The sequence below is a fragment of the Chiloscyllium plagiosum genome, chromosome 10 (genome assembly GCF_004010195.1).
Source record: "Chiloscyllium plagiosum isolate BGI_BamShark_2017 chromosome 10, ASM401019v2, whole genome shotgun sequence".
NCBI lineage: Eukaryota > Metazoa > Chordata > Chondrichthyes > Orectolobiformes > Hemiscylliidae > Chiloscyllium > Chiloscyllium plagiosum.
Window position 1 is genome coordinate 71,459,662 of NC_057719.1, and position 23,681 is coordinate 71,483,342.

The 23,681-nt window shown below is 38.8% G+C and overlaps 1 protein-coding gene across 2 annotated transcripts in view; it reads right to left on the reverse strand.

Moving 5' to 3' along the window:
- Positions 1–23,681, reverse strand: part of prkd1 (protein kinase D1) — a 329,105-nt gene that overhangs the window by 45,757 nt on the left and 259,667 nt on the right. For both annotated transcript variants that reach the window (XM_043698044.1, XM_043698045.1), the window contains exons 5-7: positions 7,503–7,713; positions 2,911–2,988; positions 1,984–2,182 (exon numbers count right to left, since the gene is read on the reverse strand). In XM_043698044.1, the coding sequence (XP_043553979.1) occupies positions 1,984–2,182; positions 2,911–2,988; positions 7,503–7,713 (488 nt within the window). The remainder of the gene's footprint in view (positions 1–1,983; positions 2,183–2,910; positions 2,989–7,502; positions 7,714–23,681) is intronic.

Consider the following 23,681-nt stretch of genomic DNA (forward strand, 5'->3'; position numbering starts at 1 on the left):
CCATGAGTAAATAAATATGGGTCCAATTACATTCTGAGGGAGGACAACGTTTGGTGAGGCAAACCTTGGGCTCCACTGCAAATAGCAATGACAAATTTTGCAAAATAATTACAGGGTTTTGTCCAGGTTAAGCATGTCAATACATCCTCCCAAGCTTCTATCCTAGAAAATAACAGATTGCAAAGGAAGGAGCAGTCTTACACTTGTACTTGACAAGTGTAGAGTCAAGCTGTGCCCTGTTTATCAGTCTGGGAAACAGAAGTGCTCTGTTCAGTAAAAATGTATAAAGAGATTCCTTATAAAGACTGAGGTTTTGACTCAGTACCCAATTTGATCTAATGATATTTACCAGTGGTCTGTGAAAGCTTTCAGTTTGATCGAGGTCTCAGAATTCATCAAGTACTTCATGAACATAATTTACTGAAAGAGATCATTTTACTTAACTATTGCCTGTACTTTGTCTTGCTGTATTAAATGCTTGGGGTGAGGGGGTTAGCCTGAGTGAAGGCAGAGCCAATTCCAACCTGCATCAGTGTCCACAAATGAAGAGAAAACACGATGCAAAATTTTACATGATAATTGCTGTTCTTGCCCAATTTGTTTTCATTTAGGCCTTCAGTCCTAAGCCCACAGGGACACCTAGTATTCTGTATGACATAACTTTTTCAGCCTCTCCAGATCAATAGTACTGTGAACACGCACCATACCATCATGTCACAATATTTCAACTTCCATATACTTACAAATTGAAGAACAATTGACTATCATCATTGATGCATCAAGGTTTCTGAAAATAGGGGCTGAATTGAGTTTCTTCTATCCACTCTCATATGTAATTAATACATAAAATGTTCTGTAACATGGTACAGCCAGTTCTTATTAAATGATGAACTGCTTTCATTTTGTAGATGTAAGAATAGCACAAATCACAACATATGCTGATGGTGTGCAATCTTTAGCTGTGAACATGATAAAATGTGTCATTTTGTCTACAATGCATCTAGTTAAAGAAGGTTATTCATCTGAATGTTGCTGTATTACTACAATATAAAAGGACAAAGTCTGTAATGTAATAGTGTTTCCACTTTGCCTTTATTCTCTTATTTAATGGTTTGTAACCTGACCATGTGCAGCCTCAAGCCTGAGCTGAACTTCATAAGAACCATCAGCACAACTGCCTAATTCTATCTCTGCAACATAAACTGCTTTTACACTATTATACTCCATTTCTGCTACTGAAGTCCAGATACTTCCATTACAGACAATGCCTTCTTCATGTCTTCCTGTGCCTAATCTTATTCAATATTCTGTCATTTTCCACCTGTCTAAATCTTTTGTCTTCAACTCCGAATGTTATCAGCCTCCACTAGCTCCAAACTCTGATTCATTTAATCAAAATACTCATCCTTGTTTAATAAACTATTGGCTTGTTTTATATTTCTGCGTATTATTTGCCACATCCATGAAACAATCCCTTATTCTGTTTACCCTGGTATTTGAGCATAGTCTCATCCCACATCAATTCTGACCAATAAAACTTCAACAATTGTCAGCCTAATATCAAGAACTCATTTTCTAAACAGCTCTGCCATGTTGATTCTCTCCCTAAAAATTATCCTGAAATCCTTTTGTTGCTTTTGACTGTTTTCTCCTAGCTTTCCTATTACTGCTTGGCATCTGTTTCTTTTTCTGTGAAGGGGCCTTGAACTTCTCAAGATGCAAATCAATGCAAGTAGTTGCTGCTCAGAGACAAACCAGAGCTAGACATTTTGCTTGAAATGTCCTCTTCCTTCCATGAACCTTTCATGTAGTGACATTATGAGCTAGGTGTATTGCCTAAGACCCATTGTATTATGGAATGAAACCGGCAGCTTTAACCCAATCCATTAGTTGGCATGCATATGTGTCATATTTAGCAAAATACAGCCAAACCAAATGTATCTATTTTCCAACAATCTGTGCACATTGTAATCACGGTCAAACCTTATTGTGCGGTTTGCATCATCCTGTTCATGGTCCTGCATATCACCGTTGTCACCATGACTCTCTGGGATTAATAGTTCAGAGTCGTGAGATATAGACTCTTCCATGTCATTTATAAATCCACTGTTCTTTTCAACGTCATTGTCATCATTTCCTTCTTCCATTACTACATCTGATTCTGCACCAGGACTAAGCAAATCTATTAAAATACACAAGCCACATAAACCAATCACAAATTTTGTTGATGATGCCGTGACATTCATCTAATATATAAGTGCCAGTTAAAGAGAAACATGTCTAGGATTCCATAGACTTTATAAATGAACACATGTAATAGTTAGATGCCAAGGAAACATTTCCTCTTGGCATTTGGCATCAGGTGTACAATTTCTTGACAGTTTAAATGATGTATGAATAGATTCCACAGGTGATGGCTCACCAAATCAGGTACTTGTGTGAAATATTCAAGTAATTTTTTGTGAAAAAAGGAGTCAAGACTTTCCTTCAGAAAATAAAACTTCAATGATAAGTCCTAATAGTCAGAGCAGGACTTTATCACAGGTTGACATTCAGTACAGTACAGGGGAAGTGCTGCATTGTTAGAAGTGCTTTTTCTTTTGGATGAAATGCTACATCAGGGCTCACTAAGTTGGAAATTAAACATCTGATTGTCCTATTTTGGAGAAGAACAGTGAAGTTACTCCTGATGACCTGGCCAATATTTATCCCTCAGTCAATAACACAGAAACAAATAATCTGGCCATTATCATATCGCTGGTCATGGAACTTTATTTGCTGTCACATGTCCAAAACTTAATTGACTGTAAAGTCCTTTAAAATACCCAAGAATTATGAAAACTGCTATATAATCACAAGTATTTCATTCTTTGGTTTGAGATGCAGAGAAGAACGTAAGTTCTAACTTGCCTCCATTAATAGTCACTTCACCAAGGCAATTATTTGGCACTTTTGGGGCACAACGTTTGTGACAGTTAAACTTGCAATCTAACAGGAAAGAAATGAAAGATTTAGTTAATAATGTATGAGCAGCTCCTAAAATATTATTAACACAATTCTTTGAAAAGCAAAAATGCAACATTTGTTGATTAAGTAAAGGAAAACATGGAAATCATGTTTTTAACTTTATAACAATATTTTAATTTTAATAAACATTTGACAATTGATCTTGGTCATATTCTGTGAAAATTTAAGTAGCTTGTATCCGAGTCAGTTCAGTGGTGCAGTCCACTGTGAGTTCGCACACTGGGAGCATGGAGACACATGGGAATAACCCTTGATCTCCAGTCAGTATCCAATCACAGATTTGAGACACTAAATTGATGGGAGCTACTTCTACAGAGAGAGAGGTAAGTTAGAAAGAAATACATTTAAATAAGAGTCAATCAATATTTCTGTCTAACATTTTCTGATAGTTAGCTGAAGAGCAGCCTCTCAATAGGAAGGAGGCTGGTGTCTGTTCAATCAGATTGGAAATTGCAGCATGGAATAGCACAAAAGAAATTGCACTTCAGTAAACACTAACTTTTCAGTAATGGAGCACATAAAAGGACTATAAAAGTGAGAAAATTGATAAGCAGTTTGATAGGAAGATCATGAAATCCTAAGCAAGGAAAGACTTTCAGTACATTAAGACCACTCTATACAAAATTAGTGTTGTATTCTCAGGCTACTGGGGTCACTAGAAGATTAGCATTTTACTATTTACTAATAACTATTCTAAAAGAAATGTTGGATAATCAGCTTGAAGTGCTGCAGTCACACAAGCTGGTGAACAGTGAGTTACAAGATATTGATCCAAGTGAAGAAGTGGCAATATTGCCCAACTCAGGATGATCCTGATTGGAGTGGAACTTGGAGGCATTGCTGTTCCTGTGCTTTTTGATTGGAAATCGCAGGGGTGGGGAAGCCTTGCTATAATATGTCCTGTGGAGAGTACACATGGCAACATGGGTGAATTGAGTGGTTATTTAAACTGGTGGATGGAGCACTGAACAAGCAGATTGCTTTGTCCTGAATTGTGCCAAACACCTCATTTTTTCATGACAGATGCAACCATCCAAGCTAAAAGAGGATGTTTAAAAGCATCACTGACGTGCTTTGCAATTGATGGAGGGGTTTTATGGGAGTCAGGAGGTGAGCCACTTACCACAGAACATGCAGCTGTTGACCTATTTTTGCTATCACAGTATTTATGTAGCTGGTTCAATTATGTTTCTGGTCAAAATGCACCCCTACCCCACACCCCTAAGGAGCTGATGGCGGGTAATTTGACAATGACAATAGCATTAAATGTCAGAGAAAATAGACAGGCTCTCTGTTGCTGCAGATAGGTACGGTTGCTATTTAGTATCTTGAGCCTAGATTTTCCCAGGCCTTCATGCATGAAACATGGATTGTTGATTTATCAAAGGAATTTTACATGAAGTTAAATGCTTTAATCATCAACAAAAGATCCAACACCTTTATAATGGAGAAAATATTGTCAGTTAGTAACTGAAAGTAGATGGGTTTAGGGCACTATCTTGACTGCACTTGATCACTCTTGCATGGACTTCCTTAAAATATCAAGGTTATTACAATGGCCTCTCAGTCACTCTTTGACCATTTATGTTTAGTCGTCCAGCATGGTGGTTGTCAGGAACTATCTATTCTTACAGAAAAATATACATATTGAGAATAGGAGTACGCCATTTGGCCCTTCATGCCTTCTCTGCCATTTGGTAAGATTGTGGCTGCTTTGATTGGGGCCTCAACTCAAGTTTCCTGCATATCCCTGATATCCTTTGACTTCCTTGTTAATCAACAATCTAGCTCACTCCATCTTGGAAATACTCAATGACCCGACTTAACTGCTCACAGAGGAAGAGAATTCCACAGACCCACACTCCTCTTAGAGAAAAGAATTACCTTCATCTGCTTCTTAAATGTGAGGCCCTTTATTTTTAAGCTGTATTCCCTGAAATAACTCAACAGAGTCCAGTATCATGTCAACAAGTCACCCTTTATTGACACATGCATTGTACTTGACACTGGTGCAGATATGTTGGGTCATCAATACCGACTCTTAAAGCTTTAATTCACATAGATGGAATCCTCTTCTTAATGGCTTAGGACTTCAGGCACATTCAATATAACAACAACATTTTTTATTGATAGTTTTATCAAATAAACATTTGTCTTAGTGGGTGCTTGGCAGAATTAATATGTTTGAATTTTTACTCTGCTGCTGAGGGCATAAAATGTGAATGCAATCACACTTCTACTTTCAATTTGACACAAAAGACTTTCAAGTATGTATTGATGCAATGGCCATAATGGTGTGTGATCTACCCCTGTCATGCATTATACGGTAGAGTCATGAAACCCCTTTGGGGAACACTTGAGTTTGACGGACTGTAGTGTATGAACATTAATGCAGTGTGACTGGTTCTAAAAATGCCAAGAATGTAGAGTTTATATCTAATGGTCTCCAAATATCAAGATCATCTGAAAAACAGAATTATGTGCATGCTGGTAACTGTAACTTCTTTGTTACCAATTCCAGTGTAAATGCAGCTTTTTTGCTTTTAATAGACTTTACCATTCAAACTGCTTAAAATAATTACAGGGTATACTTTCAGATATTTAAATGTGACCTTATTAAGAACAAAATCAAAAGCTTCTAGAAATAATAATTCAGGACAAAATGAATAGTCAATTGGTCAAATTTGGATTAACTGAGCAAAGCCATCATGGAATTATCAAGGAAAATCAAGTAACATTGTGGAATTATTTTTGATGAGGAGCCAGAGAGGGTTGATGAGTGCAATGCTGTTAATATGCTGTACATGGACTCCTGAAACTCATTGAATACATCTCCGAGCAAAGTGAGACATCATGGAATGGAAGAAATAGTAGCAACATAGTTATGAAATTGGCTGAGTAACTGGGAACAGAATGTATTGGTGAGTTGTTGTTTTTCAGGCTGGAGGAAAGTTTATTGTTTGATATCCCAGAGTCAGTGTTAGTACTCCTGTTGTTTCTTATATGCGTTAATGGTTGATTTTTGTGTATAGATTGGAATTTCAAAATTATGGATGATGCAAAATGTGGAAACTTTGCAAATTGTGAGGAAGATAGTCAGTGTAGACCTTCAAAAGGACAGGTTGGTGGAATGGCTGAACAAGTAGCAGACAAAATAAATTCAGAGAAGTTTGAAATAAATCATTTTGGTAGGAAGAAATCAAAGAGACAATATAAAATGTAGAGCATAATTTTAACAAAATGCAGGAGCAGAGGATCTGGATGCATATGTGCATAAATTATTGAAGATGGTAGGACAGCGTCCAGGATTTTATAAACAAGGACACAGAATACAAAAGCAAGGATATATTAAATTTGTTTAAACACTGTTCAGTCTCACTGCATCCAATTCTTGGCCCCCCAGTTTAGGAAGAATGTGAAAGTGCTAGACAGAGTCCAGAAAAGGTTCACAAGAATTCTTCCCAAGAAGAGAAGTTTCAGTTACATTAATAGATTAGAGCAGCTGGAACTGTTTCTGGGAGAAGAGACATTCACAGGAGACTTGATCAAGATAGTTAAAATCATGGAGAGATCTGGACAGAATATCAGCAGTTCTCAGCAGTGGAAGGAGTGAGCCCCAGAGGGAACAGAGTTAAGGTGACTGGCAAAAGAAGCAAGGCAACATGGAAAAAACATTTTCATTCAGTGAGTACTTAGGGTTTACAATATATTGTTTGAAAGTGTGGTGGAGGCAGGTTCATTCAACGCACTCAATAACATTATTCCCTGAAAAGGAAGAATATCAAGGACTGTGGGGACATGTCTGGGAGTGGTACAAGGTAAACTGTTCTTTCAGACAGACAGAACTAACATGATTGGCAGAATAGCCTCCCCCTCTGTATTGTAACCATTCTGTAATTCTAACAGAGTTGTAAGTAACGTGGAGCATTTGCAATGTTCCCAAGTCTAAGCTGTATTACAGATGGAAGCTCTTACATGTTACAAAGCCAACAGTTTCTGAGTTTTATGATACCACTGCTAAAATACTAATTCTGTGAATTCCCTGTGAAACTTTGATTCTAAATTAACATGAAGATAAGCACCTCTGGAAAATTCATCAATATATTTGAAACTGAACCAGTTTAGACTGGTCAAGAGTGATGAGGAGTTACAGCAGCTATGTGATAAAGTTAAAAATAGAATTGTAGGATACAAGTGTGAACAATGTGGAGTGTATTAGGGACTTTTCTGATCAGGAGAGAGTTTGGATAGTTTTAAAGTACAGGATTATAACGGACATAATAGATATATAATTAGTAATGGTATCTTGATGGCTATCATTCAACAAAAGAAAACTATACAAAGAAACTGAAGTGTATTAATCTGAGAGAAATAAACACAATTGAACATATTTTTAAAAATATCTTTCTTAGATAAATTTCAACATTTGTCACTGTTTAGAGCAACAATGCATGCATATTGATTAGAATACTCACCTTTACACTGCACGCCCTGTCTAAAAAGGCCTCTTAACAGTTTCTTACAGTACTGACAAACAGTGGGACGAGTGTAGGAATGAATTACAAATGTGTGAGGCACTTTAACTTTGGAAAGGAAAATCTTATCCACTTGAATGGGGCGACCAATGTACGACTGTGAATTTGAGCGTTTCTCTCTTCCAATGAAAGATTCAGATGGTGTCTTCTGCTACAAGTACATAACAATAAAACATTATATTTTTTGTGATATTTTTCCATAACAGATTACAAAGATGCTTGAAAGATATTAAATACATCTTGAGTATCAATTAAATAGACAATCATTTATATCATACTGAATACAGCAAGTTGATCTATTAATGGATTGCAAACATGGAAATATGTAAAAAGAAATAAAGATTTACTTAATTTCTCAGGAACTATACAGGTTCAAGACACATTCTTTATTCTTCACCATCTATTTTTTCTTATACTATTAAACAGGAATTTGCACTTTGATTTGCTTAAATTTGTACATCAATTGGTTCACACTTAGCTATCAGACATTATACAGGCTAGAAAGACACACTGTTGAGTCAGTCTTAAAATGCTTCGGAAAGTGAGAGGGTTAAGTAAGTATTTGCAATGCGCAGTTATGGTAATAAGGTTGTACTTTAACAACATTATTTAGATTAATATACAAAATGAATATAGGATCTTTATATTATCTTACTGAATTTTGAGATGTGATTGTCATTCGCGTTTAATAATATCACAGCAGTCAATGTGTGCCTGAATTTTAAAATACTGTTTGATCTGACATTTTCTTTGAATTCTAAAACATTTGCACTCTATGTTTTCTCAGTTTCCGGCAGATGCTACGAGTACACCTATTATGCAACTTAAATACTAATGTATTGAACTCACAGTATGTTGGTATTTATACCACAAGTGTGAGGGTAGATTGCTGAATAACAAATGTTCTCATTTGCATAATTTATTCTACTGTCAGGAGTGGAATTGCTTATTCTGCCATTCATTCCTTTAGTAACCTCCCCACAACTAATTCCACAGCCATATTGTAATATGCTACACATAAATAATACTGAGGTATTGTCTACTCCTAATTCAAGTAGCTTAAGATGAATTATCCATTAACTAGGCAATATAATTAAACAAATACAATTGGAGCAAATGGTTGATTGGTATTTTTCACTCAAAAGTAGCTTCGAATTCAAAGCAGTTGCCTGTACTTTAGATGTCTCCCTCTTTGCCTCACTGGGACTTAAATACTGAGGAAATGTATGAAAACAAATCTTACAGCGTTACCTGTAAGACCAAGTAAAATGGTGATATTTGTCTTGTAGCTTTGTGTTTGACAGCAGTCGGCTCATGCCAATACCTGGAATACCTGGAATTTCAGATTTTCACACTTCCAAGAAACCAGGCAGCCAAAAAAGTGAATCTATTTCTGTGACAAGTTAAAATGATCTTTTGCAGATTATAGTTCAATTTTGAATTTGCCTCTTTTGTGATGCAACATAACTACTAATATTACTTAAAATCACGGGAAACATTGATTTTACTAATAATAATTAAAATTAAATATGTCCCCTTAAAATGGAAAAATCTATAAATGCAACTTCTTGTATCAACACTAAACAACTAACCACAAAATATATGCCATGGGGGAATTGACACACAGCTACTTAAGATCTATCATTCATGAATAATTTTGTATAATTAATTGAAGAACAAATTGCAATTGATTACTGAAACCTGAATAGTTATGAGATCTATTACCACAGTTAATGGATCATTTGGTACTTAGTTATGTGGGTCGAGGGAATTGAACTGTCTGTCCTCTGTAACTATTGGCTCACTTACACACATTAATTTTTACCGCATTGTTCAAGTTTCGCGAAGATTGAAGCCAAAAGAAGAAATTAAAACCTACATTGGAAATACACAATGGCAGAAGTATTGGGAAATTTTAGTGAAGACATTAAGTATTTATGTTCACAAACTAGGGTTGAAACTTTCACATACCTCAGACTTATTTATTGGATTTAAGCCATCAGTTGTAAAATTCATATCCAACCATTTTCTTCAGAGTGGTCAATATCAATTATGTGATTGTAGATGCTATACATAATAGGAGGTGAGCTATAAAGCTATAACCTGATTGTCAATGTTTCATAATACCAATTAAGGGAAACACTTCATGTAGATCTTCTCAACCTCAAGATTAAATTGCAACCTTGAAACTATATCTTTTGCAGTGGACAATGCATAATCATGCAGATTGAATTTTAAGAGTGCAAGATTATTTGTTAAGTACATGAATAGTTGACAGTTAAATAGGCACAGCAACAATTGTATTAGAACTTTGTTGATTCACAAAGAAGTTAGATTACAGGGAAATTTATAACCAAATGTAACCAATGTACATGTTAATGGCACATGTTTGTGTTAATATGATTTATCCATTTTACACAGTTCCACTGTTGCATAATTGATGAAACATACAGTAATCTAGTTAACAAGAGACACTAATAACCCATAGCATTGATCAGCTTGAGTAGCAAAAACTTCATATTGATTTCTGAAAGTGAATCTTTCTGGTTATAGAGATGTAAAGTAGATGTTATATTAACAGTGCAAGAGATAAGACTGAAGCATTCACAGCAATCGTCAGCCAGAAGTGCCAAGTGGATGATCCATTTTGGCCTCCTACAGTGGACCCAGTATTATAAATACCAGTCTTGAGCCAATTCAATTCACTCCATTTGATATCTATGGTTAGGGGCATTGGATATAGCAAAGACTATGGACAACATTCTGGCAATAATACTGAAGAACAATGTTCCAGAACTTGCCTCTCCTCTAGCCTCATGTTTCTAATTCCAACCCTAGCATCTACCTGACAGTGTGGAAAATTGTCCAGCTATGTCACGTACATAAAAATCAAGACAAATCCAACCCAGCCAATTACCACCCCATCAGTCTACTTTTGATCATCAGTAGAGTGATGGAAGGTGTCATTAACAATGCTATCAAGCAGCACCTACTCAGCAATAACCTGCTCAGTGACACCCAGTTTGGGTTCTGCCAGAGCCACTCAGTTCCTGATCTCATTACAGCCTTGGTTCAAATATCAAAAAAAAAGAGCTGAATTCCAGAGAGGAAGTGACAGTGACAGTCTTTGATATCAAGGCCACATTCAACCAACTGTGCCATCAAGAAGTCCCAGCAAAACTGGTATCAATGGGTAGCTCTCTCTCTGCTGATTTGAGTCATACCTGGTGCATAAGAAAATGTTCATGGTTGTTGGAAATCAGTCTTCTCAGCTCCAGGACATCCCTAGAGGAGTTTCTCAGAGTAGTGTCACTAGGCCCAACCATCTTCAGCTGGTTCATCAATGACCTTCCCTCCATCATAAGGTCAGAAGTAGGGATGTTCGCCAATGATTGCACAATGTTCAGCACCATTTATGATTCCTCAGATACTGACGCAATCCATGTTCAAATGCAACAAGATTTGGATAACATCCAGGCGTGGGCTGACAAATGGCAAATCACATTTGCGCTACACAAATGCCTAGGAATTACCATCTCCAATAAGAGACAATCTAATCACTACCCCTTGACCTTCAATGATCTTACCATCACTGAATCCCCCACTAACAACATCTTCAGGGTTACTATTGACCAGAAACTCAACTGGATTCACTATATGAACACAGGGACTGCAAAAGTAGGTCAGAGGCTAGCTATACTACGGCAAGTAACTTACATACTGATTCCCCAAAGCCTGTCGACCATCTACATGGCACAACTCAGATATATGATGGAATACTCTCCATTTGCCTGGATTAGCACAGCACCAGTAATGCTCAAGAGGTTGGACACCATCCAGCTCAAAGCAGCATACTTAATTGGCACCACATCCACAAGTATCCACTCTGTCTCACTGACGCTGAGTAGCAGCAGTGTGCACTATCTATAAGATGCACTTTAAAAATTCACCAAAGATCCTCATTTAGCGGCACCCAAATCCACAATCACTTCCAACTAGAAGAAACAGGGCAGCAATACATGGGTACGCCACCATTTGCAAGTTCCCCTCCAAGCCACTCAGCATACATTGTGGGTCAACCTACTGCATATAGACTGTAGCAGTTTAAGAAGGCAGCTTACTACTACCTTCCCATGGGCAACTAGGGGCTAGGGCAATGAAATGCTGGTCAGTCAGCAATGCCCATGTCCCACAAATAAATAATAAAAAAGTAAGAACTTATATTTACACAGTGTCTTTCAAATCTTCAGGATATACAAAAGTGCATTATTGCCGATGAAGTAGCTTATGAAGTGAAGTTATTGTAATTGTAAGAAATGTGGCATTCAATTTGTACACAAGGCCCTACAAACAGCAATTAGATAAATACAAAAATTATCTGATTTTCTGATGTTGCTGAAGAAAAAAATATTGGTCAGGAATCTGGGGTGAACTCTTCAGACCATGACTTTTTACATCCACCTGAGAGCACAGTTGGGCCTTTGTTGAAAATCTTAGCCAAAACACAGCATTTGCAAAAATACAACACTCCCTCAGTACAGTAGTGTTGGGCCAGCCTGAAATACATGCTCAAATCTTAGGAGTTGGACCTGAACCCACACAACTTTCCTTAAGTACAGTACTGCATATTGATGATACGTCAAAATGGGTACAAATCCTAGAATTTCCCCCTGAATAGCATTGTTAGTGTACCTATATCATGTGAACTGCAACAATTCAAGAAGGTGCTTCATCACCATCTACTCAAGGGCAATTAGGCATTGTGATAAATGCTGACTGAGTCAGTGGGGCTCACATCTCATTAATGAAATCAGTATCTTCTTGTCAGGTTATATTGTCTCTCCTGATCCTTAACATTGGATAAACATGTAGACAATTGAGATCAACATCTAATGTATTTAATAAATAGTTGCCTATAATCTCCATCAATTATTAGAAAGCAGCAAAGTCAGAAAGTGGAGACTTCGAGGAACATCTGTCAACAGTTGCTGGAAAAAAAAAGTGAATTGAAAGAGATGTATGTTACTTTCACAAGCTAGAGTTTGTATTGGATGGGTTCCTCTTTTATTGGAATGTTTTGCACTACAGTATTAAGGTGATCAGTTCCTCTGCAGAATAGTGAAAAGTATTTAATCACGCTTCAACAAAGTATGAATAGTTTAATGAATTTCCCGTAGTAGCCAGGGTGATTAAACTGTTTAAATGGTGCTTTTTAAACAAAATGAATTCAATGATAATGCTCAACATTATCACCATTTGCCCAGCATAGGCAGCCACATGTACAAGCAGTGTGGGTGGTGAGGATTCTATTTGGTTTGACCCTTCACTATGACATTCAATTTAAAATAGATCATACACATTCTGAAATTTTAGTGTAAGAGATGACTCTTAAACGTTGTACTAATATATGAATTTGATTTCCAGAAGGCATCTGAAAACATGCCACATCAAAGTTTTATACAGAAAATAAAATTCACAGAGTAGAGGGTGACATAATGGCATGAAGAGGACAGTGTCTACTTTTCAGGAAATAGTGTAGACGTAACTAGGTCACATTTTGGTAATGAATAATGTGCCATACGGATGAGAGCTGAAACCTCTATTTTATGTAAGTTATAAGGACTTGCTAAATTTGCTAGGAGAAAGTGAGGACTGCAGTTGCTGGAGATTAGAGTTGAGAATGTGGTGTTGGAAAAGCACAGCAGGTCAGGCAGCAACGAGGAGCAGGAGGGTCAACATTTCGGGCAAAAGCCCTTCATCTGCTAAGTTTGCCGATGACCCAAAGATAGGTGGAAAAGTAAGATAACATAAGGATATTATGAAGATTAAGTTATTGGGCAAAGTTGTGTCAAATGATCTATAAATGCAGGAAAATGTGAAATTGTCACTTTGGTAAAACAATAAAAAATAAGCATATTATCGAAATGGTGAAAGATTGTTAGGCTTTGAGATATAGAGGGATAAGGATGTTCTAATGCAAAAATTGCAAAAGTGTGAGGTACAGCATATAATTAGGAAAGCTGATACAATGTTAATGTTTATTGTGACAGGAATTAAATCCAAACATAGGGAGATTATGCTTCAGTTATACAGGACATTGGTGAGTACTGTTTGGAGTATTGATTTTCTTCTTTAAGGAAGGATGTAAAAATACACTGGAAGCAGTTCAGAGAAGATTTATTAAACTAATATTTAGAATACATGGATTTTCCTATTAAGAAAAGTGACACAGATTACATTTGGGTTGACTGGACTTTAGAAGAGTAAAAAGGCATTTGACTGAATCATACAATATCCTGAGGAATCTTGACAGGATGAATGTGGAAAGGTTGTTTACTCTTTAGGAGTATCTAGAACTAGAGATCATTGTTTAAAAATAAGATGTCTCCCAGTTAAGGAGTGGAAGCAGAGATCTTGAATATTTTTAAAGCAGAGGGAGAAAGATTCTTCATAAAAAAGAAGGTGAAAGGTTAACAGAGGTAGCTGGGAGTGTGGAGTGATCGGATCAGCCGCACTCTTACTGAATATCGGAGCAAGCCCAAGGGCCCAAGTGGCCGGCTCCTGCCCCTAATTTGTGTATTTGTATGTAAACCACTACTGCTGGTAAGGACAATGCACCCAGACTTGTGGTGGTGCAGCACAGCTTTTGGACTATCATCATACAGTCACTTTCTCAGTTGATCAATAGACCTAAAGATCAAGGCAGATTTTGCAGAGTTGGACATTTTCACGTTCAGGTGTGTGACTGCAATACCCAGGTGTGTTGTCTAATGCAGAACTAACTGCAGAACCAGTGAATCGTGAGATTACACCAATCTTTCAACTACTCAGCAAAAGGTCAGAAAACAGAAGTCTTTGTTCAGAGTTCCTTTTCCCAGGAAACAAATATTCAGTGATTTGACCAGTGAATCGTAAACAGTGGAATTGCTGCAAAATGAGTCCAGTTAACCATGCGCCAAGATGAGTTTAAAATAGTTTAATGTCAGATTCACATAAAAACAATTCCTTTCGAGGATTTGATATGGAAAAAAATACCATTAAATGGACTTCACTTTTACTGATACATTGATTTAACTGAAAATTAAATTGGAAGAAAACTAAAATTGGTGTCTTAAAACCTGGACATTCTGAACAATATTTAACAGGTAAGTCTAGATATAGTAAGGTACTCACATTTGTTTAAGGTGGCCTCACATGTTTTAATACTAACAGGCACAAGTTTACAAAAATGGCTTCAGCAACTTTTTCAAAGTCAATACAATTGTCAAGTTAGCAGGGGAAAATAAGCTTCAGGCTTATTGTTATTATTTCATGGGAAGACGGCATCCTTGCTCATCTCTGACTGCCCTTGAGATGGTGTTAGTAAGTCACATTGCTGATCCACTGCTTTTGATGTAGTGTAGGTACAGCCAAGTGTTGTTAGAAACAGTGTTCTAGGAGTTTTGCCTAGTGATGATGAAAGGACTGAGACGGTACTCCGATATCTGCTGTGCATGCTCTTTTAGGTGAAAGAGGTTAAAAGTTTGAAAGCTGCTGTCCAAGAAGTCTTGGTGAGTTGCTGCAGAACATCTTGAAGATGATACATGTTGCTGTCACTGTGCATTGGTGATGAAGGAAGTGAATACTTAGGATGTGGATTCAACACCAATCAAAAGGTCCTGGATGATACTGAGTTTCTTGAGTGTTGTTGGAGCTGCATTCATCCAGGCCAATGGGGAATATTCCAACACATTCCCAACTTCTGCCTTAAAAATGGTAATGGCCTTTGGGAAGTCAGGAAATGAGTTAATTATTACAAAGTTCCCAAAATCTACCCTCTTTTGTAACTACGTTATTTATACGGCTGGTCTAGTTCAGTTTCTAGTCAATAAAAACCCCAAGATATTGATAATGAGAATTCAGCAATGGTAACACTATTCAAAGCCGAGAGGAGGTAGTTGGATTCTCTCTTTTTGGAGATGGTCATTGCCTAGCATTTTTGTGGTATGAATGTTACTTATCAACCTCAGGCTAAATGTTGTCCAGGTGGAAGTAGATTTCTTTATTTTTTCAGGAACAGCAAATAAAAATTAGTGTTCTGCAATCATCAGAAAATGTGCCCACTTCTGATCTTATGAAGGAGTCAAGGACATTGACGAAGCAGCTGAAGATGGTTGTATCCAGCTGACTACCCTGCAGCTGAGGACTGAGATGGGACTGAGATCATTGACTTCAGACAACCACATCCATCTTCTTTTTTGTGTTAAGTAGATTCTCTCCCCAATTCCCACTGACTTCAGTTCTGTTAGGGGGCCTTGATGTCACACTTGATCATATGCCTCGAGGTATGAGCAGCCACTCTTACATCATCTCCAGCAAGAAAGTACGTGGATTTATTGTAGAGTGGGAGCCATGTGGAGAAAAACAGATTCAGAGGGGTTGAAGGCAATGGCAGGAGCATCACAGAGCCTCTCACATTCAAACTTGAATTGTACAACTTCAGAGTCTGATCTCTATTTCCACCATTCTTTTAGTCCCTCCATCCCCCTAGCACCCTCACAGCTCTACTTCACTGACCCCACCCTACCACACACACACACACACATTAAATGTGTCTTGTTTACCTGTTGACGAAGCAGGCCCTTTTAAAATCTTTATTTACACCCTTTTCACATCTCTATCTTCCCTTACCCACTATTAACAGAGCTGTGGTTGGCTCTGAGCAGCCTTATAATCTGTTCCACTTGCTCCTTCTTACACTCTGTCCATAGTATTAAAAAAAGCCCACCATTTTCCAATTTCTTTCAGTTCTGAAGAGTTTTTCTCTGCACAGATGTTTGCAGATCTGCGGTGTTTCTCTAGCACCTTATGTTTAATTTCAGATTTTAACATCTGCACCTTCTTTGCAGCTGTAACATTGTATTCCTCACTCTGTTCTTCACTCTATGATCTTTGGATGTTATAAGCTGTCTGTACTGCACACAAAACAAAACTTTTCACTGTACTTAGATACATGTGATAATAATAAATTAAATCAAATCAAATCAAATCTGCTGAATGTTGCAGCTTTGCGTAAGGGCTTGGTACAACTGAGTGGCTTCGTCAGCCATTTCAAATTTCTTTTGATAAAACAGTGTTCAGTACAATGTTGCAGGGCCATTTAGTTAAAGCGTAACTTTATTAAAAGATCTTTGATTTTGATGTACTAAATGCTGAGAAACATGAAGTTTTAGTAAAATTATAACAGTAATTACAGGTTATTTGCAGAAGCCTGCATCAACTTTTTTTCAGAATTGACTAGAATCTGTAAAAGAGTGAGGCTTATGTAATACTGGAACAGACAACAAGCTTTGATAAACCTATCAATATTTTCTACTATTGGAATCCAAGTCTGTTGCTCAATAGATCAGCAACAGCAAGACAATCTCTTGGCCTGTAACACCACAGCATTGCTTACATGATCTGGCACCATAATGTTGCACTGGAAATGGCATGTTTTGAAGCACCATAATCACCTCCGGCAATGGAACATTCTGCTTTAGTTATGTGCAACCCGTACGAGCTGGAAAAAGAATGTAATTAAACATTCAAAATAGTTCCTGAGGGAGCTTGAACGATATTTAAATCTTCTCAAGTTGAGTCCTGGAACCTTTCACTTTTGATAGTCTCTTATGGTAGAGGATTTACTGGCTATATTTTAACATATTACATGATATTAAAAAGCTGTACATTTATATGGGCGTCAAGTCCCCAGTAGAATATTTTAGAAATATTTTAATAATGGGTTAAAAATATAAAATTAAAAGATAAAGATTGCCTGTGCTTGTAATAATCTTCATTTTAAAAAACAGCATGAACAACAATTCTTAAATTAAAGCAGCAATAGAATGTATTTTGTAGACCAATGAGTCATGAAACTTTTCCTTTCAGGAGTCAGACCATCACTTACTTATGCCTTTGTTTTGAATTGTAAGGCTATAATGGACATAATGTAACTAATTTTCTTACACATTAAGTACCAGCTCACTGTATCTCCAGATATGGCACACTGCAGGCCATGTACCCTCTCTACATCTTAGCTGCAGTTGATCACTGTTGATAGAGATTCTCTACTGAAAGCATTTCAGTATTTAGAAAGGTCATCAACCTGAAAAGGTTAAATCTGTTTTTCTCTCCACAGATTTTGTCCTGTCTGTTGAGTAGCACCAGCATTTTATCTTCTATATCTCCTTGGAGATGCATAAGGGAAATAGTATTTGATCATAGGCATCTTACTATCAGTTTCCCTATAGTCGACAGGAGAATTGGGAGGATGGTCTTAGCCCAGGAAGAGCTATACCAGGTGCTGTAGGGTATAGGTACAAGTGGGCAAAGTGAGTATAAAATGCCCTTCCTCCTCTGGAACTCCTATATCAGGACTTCCTGAGTATGTCTAAGATCCTTTGTGCCACTTGACCCAGGCCCTGAGCCATCCTGTAAGGTGCATTTATCTGTAATCAGTGCATTCCACACATTCAGTAGAACTGGAGTCCATACACATTGCTTCATGTAAATTAAAGCTAATCAGCAGTGACGTCTGAAGACCCAGTTATAAGATTCCAGACATTTGTCAGAACAGTATCCAGTACAAATTTTCACCTTTTCACCAAAGCAAACTTGCTTTTCATCAGCATTACAAGGTTTTGTTTAATGATGATTTGACAAACAATTGAAATAAATTCCCAAATTTTGTTTTATTCATTTGTGTGATTGGGGGTCGCTGGCTGGTCAGCATTTATTGCCCATCTCTAGTTGCCCTTGAGAAGGTGGTGATGAGCTGCCTTCTTGAACCACTGCAGTTCACCTGCTGTGAGAAGACCCACAATGCCCATAAGGATGCAATTCCAGGATTTTGTCCCAGTGACAGTGAAGGAATTGTAATATATTTCCAAGTCAGGATGGTGCGTGGCTTTGAGGGTAATTTGAGTGGTGGTATTCCCATGTATTGCGGCCCTTGTCCTTCTGGTTGGAAGTGGTCGTGGGTGCTGTCTGAGGTGAATTTCTGCATTGCATCTTGTGAATAGTACACACTGCTGCTCCTGAGTGTTGGTGGTGGAGGGACTGGATGCTTGTGGATGTGGTGCCAATCAAGCAGGGTGCTTTGTCCTGGATGGTGTCAAGCTTCTTGAGTGTTGTTGGAGCTGCACCCATCCAGGAAAGTGGGGAATAATTCTGTCACACTCCTGACCTGAGCCTTGCTGATAATGGACATGCTTTGCTGAGTTGGGAGATGACAGAAGTATCCCTAGTGTCTGACCTGCTCTTGGAGACACTTTGTTTATGTGGTGAGTCCAGTTGAGTTTCTGGTCAATGATCACCCCAAGGATGTTGATAGTGGGGGATTCAGTGATGATAACGCCATTGAATTTCAAGGGGCGATGATTAGATTGTCTCTTATTGGCGATGGTCATAAGCCTGGCATTTGTGTGGTGTGAATGTTACTTGCCACTTGTCAGCACAAATCCGGATATTGTCCAGATTTTGAACATGGATTGCTTTAGTGTCTGAGAAGTTACAAATCATCAGCAAAACATCCCCATTTCTGACCTTATGATGGAGGTGAAGTCATCGATGAAGCAGCTGAAGATGGTTGGGCCTAGAGACACTATCCTGAGGAACTCCTGCAGAGACGTCCTGGAGCTGAGATGACTGACCTCCAACAAGCACGACCATCTTCCTATGTGCCAGGTATGACTCCAACCACTGGATAATTTGCCCCCTGATACACTTGATTTCAGTTTTGCTCCTTGATGGCACATTCACCTCCCCTCTGGAATTCAGCTCTTTTGTCCATGGCTGAACCAAGGCTGTAATGAGGTCAGGAGCTGAGTGGCCCTGGCAGAACCCAAACTGGGTGTCACTGAGCCAGATATTGCCGAGTAGGTGCTCCTTGATAGCATTGTTAATGACACCTTCCATCACTTTACTGACGATCGAAATTAGAATAATAGGGCGGTAATAGACTGGGTTGGATTTGTCCTGCTTTTTATGTACATGACATAGCTGGGCAAGTTTCCACATTGTCAGGTAGATGCCAGTGCTGTACCCAGACTGGAAAAACTTGGCTAAGGGAATGGAAAATTCTGGAGTGCAAGTCTTCAGTGCTGTTGCTGGAATGTTATCATAGCCTTTGCTGTATTGAATGCCTCCAACCATTGATTGATATCACATGGAGTGAATCAAATTGGCTGAAGACTGTTGTCTGTAATACTGGGGACCATTGGAGGAGGCTGAGATCGATCACCAACTCGGCGCTTGTGGCTGAAGGTTGCTGCGAAAGCTTCAGCTTTATCTATTGCAGTGGTGTGCTGGACCCTTCTGGGATGGGTATATTTGTGGAGCCTCCTCCTCAATTGTGTTGTTTAATAATTCACCACCATTCACAACAGGGTGTGGCAGGACTGCAGAGTTTAGATTCGATCCATTGGTTGTGGGATCACTTAGGTCTATCACTTGTTGCTTTGCTGTTTGGCGTGCAGGTAGTCCTGTTTGGTGGCTTCACCAGGTTGACATCACATCTTCAGGTTTGCCTAGTGCTGCCCCTGGCATTCCCTCCTGCATTGTCGATTGAACCAGGGTTAATCTCCTGTCTTGATGGTAATGGTTGAGTGGGGGCTATGCCGGGCCATAAGGTTCCAGATTGTGATGGAGTATTATTCTGCTGCAGTTGATGGCCCACAGCGCCTCATGGATACCCATTCTGGAGTTGCTAGATCCATTCCAAGTCTGTCCCATTTAGCATGGTGATAGTATCACACAACACTTTGGAGGTTATTCTCAATGTAAAGGTGGGACTTCATCTCTACGAGGATTGTGCCGTGGCGACTCTTACTGATACTGTCATAGACAGATGCAGCTGCAGCTGGCAGATGGCTGAGGATGAGGTCAAGTGTGTTTTTCCCTCTTGCTGGTTTCCTCACCACTTGCTGTAGACCCAATCTAACAGCTGTGTCCTTTAGGAACCGACCAGCTCGATCAGTAGTACTGCTGCTGAGTCACTCTTGGTGGTGGGCATTGAAATCCCCAACCCAGAGTACATTTTGTGCCCTTGCCATCCTCACTGCTTCCTCCAAATATTGTTCAACGTGAAGGAGTCTCGCTCCATCAGCCGAGGGAGAATGGTGTGTGGTAACCAGCAGGAGGTTTCCTTGTTCATGTTTTTCCTTGTTCATGTTTAACCTGAAGCCATGAGACTTCATGGGATCCAGAGTCAATGTTGAGGACTTCCAGGGCAACTCCCTCCCATCTGTATATTACTGTGCTGCCACCTCTGCTGGGTCTGTCCTGCCGGTGAACAGGTCATATCCAGGAATAGTGATGGTGGTGTCTCGGATGTTGTCTGTAAGGTATGATTCTGTAAGTATGACTATGTCAGGCTGTTGCTTGACAAGTTTGTTTAACAGCTCTCCTGATGTTGGTGCTAGCCCCCCAGATGTTAGTGAGGAGGACTCTGCAGAGTAAACAGGACTGTTCCTACCATTGTCTTTTCTGGTGCCAGGTCAATGCCAGGTGATCTGTCCAATTTCATTTATTTGTGACTTTGTAGCCATTTCAGAGGGCAACTGAGAATCAACCACTTTGCTGTGGGTCTGGAGTCATATATAGGCTAGACCAGATGAAGATGGTAGATTTCACTCCCTGAATGGCATTTGTGAACCAGATGGGTTTTTCAAACAACTGACAAGTATTTCATGGTCAGCAGTAAATTTTTAATTCCAGATTTCTTTTCAAATTGAATTCAAATTCCACCTTCTGTCATGGTAGTATTCAAACCTGGATCCTCAGAACATTAGCTGAGCTTCTCGATTAATGGTATTGTGCTAGTACCACCACGGCATTGCCTTCCTGGTATCTGTATCTGAAGACTACTTTGACCATTTAATTTTAATTACATTTTACATTTAATTTAGAGTTCAAATCAGCTCTGTCTGCTCAGAAAGACAGAACAAGAATTCAGAGAATAAACATTAAGTCATTAGAAAATATCTAATACCTCCTGAGTCCAGTGATGTTTCAGAAGGAGTTCAAACTGACTACACTGCACCAAACAGACTGTGCAGAATCTTCAAAGGGTTTGAGTGATTTGGGCTAATGTGAGGTAAGTGGCACCCCATATCTAGCAGGGCCCATCTCAATGTCAGGAGCATCCCACACCATCTTTTGTGGTTCTCACGAGCGGCATGGTGAGTCTTTCTCTAAGTGAGGTGCAAATTAGGTGAGATTAGATTAGATTAGATTAGATTAGATTAGATTACTTACAGTGTGGAAACAGGCCCTTCGGCCCAACAAGTCCACACTGACCCGCCGAAGCGTAACCCACCCATACCCCTACATTTACCCCTTTACCTAACACTACGGGCAATTTAGCAAGGCCAATTCACCTGACTTGCACATCTTTGGACTGTGGGAGGAAACCGGAGCCCCCAGAGGAAACCCACGCAGACACGGGGAGAACGTGCAAACTCCACACAGTCAGTCGCCTGAGTCGGGAATTGAACCCGGGTCTCTGGCGCTGCGAGGCAGCAGTGCTAACCACTGTGCCACCGTGCTGCCCATCACTGTGCCACCGTGCCGCCCATCCACTGTGCCACCGTGCCGCCCATAACGGCACGTTGAAAGGTTTGTTGACTGCCGAATCCACCTCTTCAGCCTTCTATCTTGCCAAATTTGCCAAATAAACTAGACATCATGAAAAGACCACATGGAAACCAACGGAGGTACTTTATGGATTCCATATTCCAAACCACCTCTATGTTGGATACCAGGTACCAAGTGCTCAGGGCATGCTCCATGGGTGCTGGGCACACACACACAGCCCACATCAACAGGCATTGGCATCTGATAGCTGCCGATCTCTAAGAACCCCCATGGCACATCTCCATTCAACTGATGCACATTAATGGGGCACCTTTGGCTGCACTGGCAACTATCATTATAATGGTGCCTCAACTGAATTCAGATCCAAAACAGAGTAAGGTAACAATGTACTATATTATCCACAGCAACATTCAGCAGCTTTTACTCCTTTACAAGTTTCTATTCTACTAAGGAAATGGTACAATTGTGATGGAAAGACACTCAAGAGTTTCAGAAAAGGTAGTAGTGATAGACACACACCAGATAAGAAGTCATTCACATCTTTATTTATTTTACGATAAATTATCACTAACCACCTTATTTTTTAAATCTGTGGAGTGGAGCTGAATCTATATTTTTTTTTCTTTAGAATGAAAATGCTATCATACAAAATACATGTAATCTCTGAAGTGAACACCAGCCGTGCAAACAGATATCAACAGAAAGCATCCCGCACTACCCACAATGGACAACTTCATACATGGCACTTGTGGAGGCTTATGCCTTCCCACAACTGAGTTGTTCCGCCACCAAAAGGTGTGCAGTGAATGATCTCATTTCACCTCATTAAAGTTCTGAGACGGCATTCGCATTATCTCTCACAGATGGAAGGTTGCCAACCATACTGATGATCTTTAATAAAAAAGAAATGAGTCTTGCAGCATTCCTTCACAAGCAACCCCTTTAACAACACTTTCCAAACATATACTCAGGTTCAGAAAACAACCCTCTCCACTTCTTATATATTAATGATTCAAAATGGCGAGGGTAAAGGGTTAAAGGTCCATGCCAGCTGCTGATATAGTGCGATTTTATTTTACATTTATTTATCCCACAGACATTTTTACAGGTTTTTAAAGGCGTTCTTTTCAACAGCTGCTTTTATTTTGTTGTAAACACAAACCTCTTATGTCTAATCCCATGAGTCTCCCAATAGGAAACATTAAACATTCAGTGCAAATTACAAATACGTTCGAAGATTTAATTAAACTGGATACACAGCACACAATATTTTTTTTGCTATCAAAACTAATAGGTTTGTTGTGCGTAATGTATATAGTTTCCAGAATGGCTCAAATATCTAATCACAAATATAATGACAGTAATTGCAATGCTCATCAATATATACAGTCAATCCCTAGAAGATGTTTCCTGTGTCCCAGTTCCTTGTGTAATTTGCTGTAATATTGCTAGACATATGTTGCAATTTCTGTTGAACTGTGTTGAAATAGCAATTGCTGCATT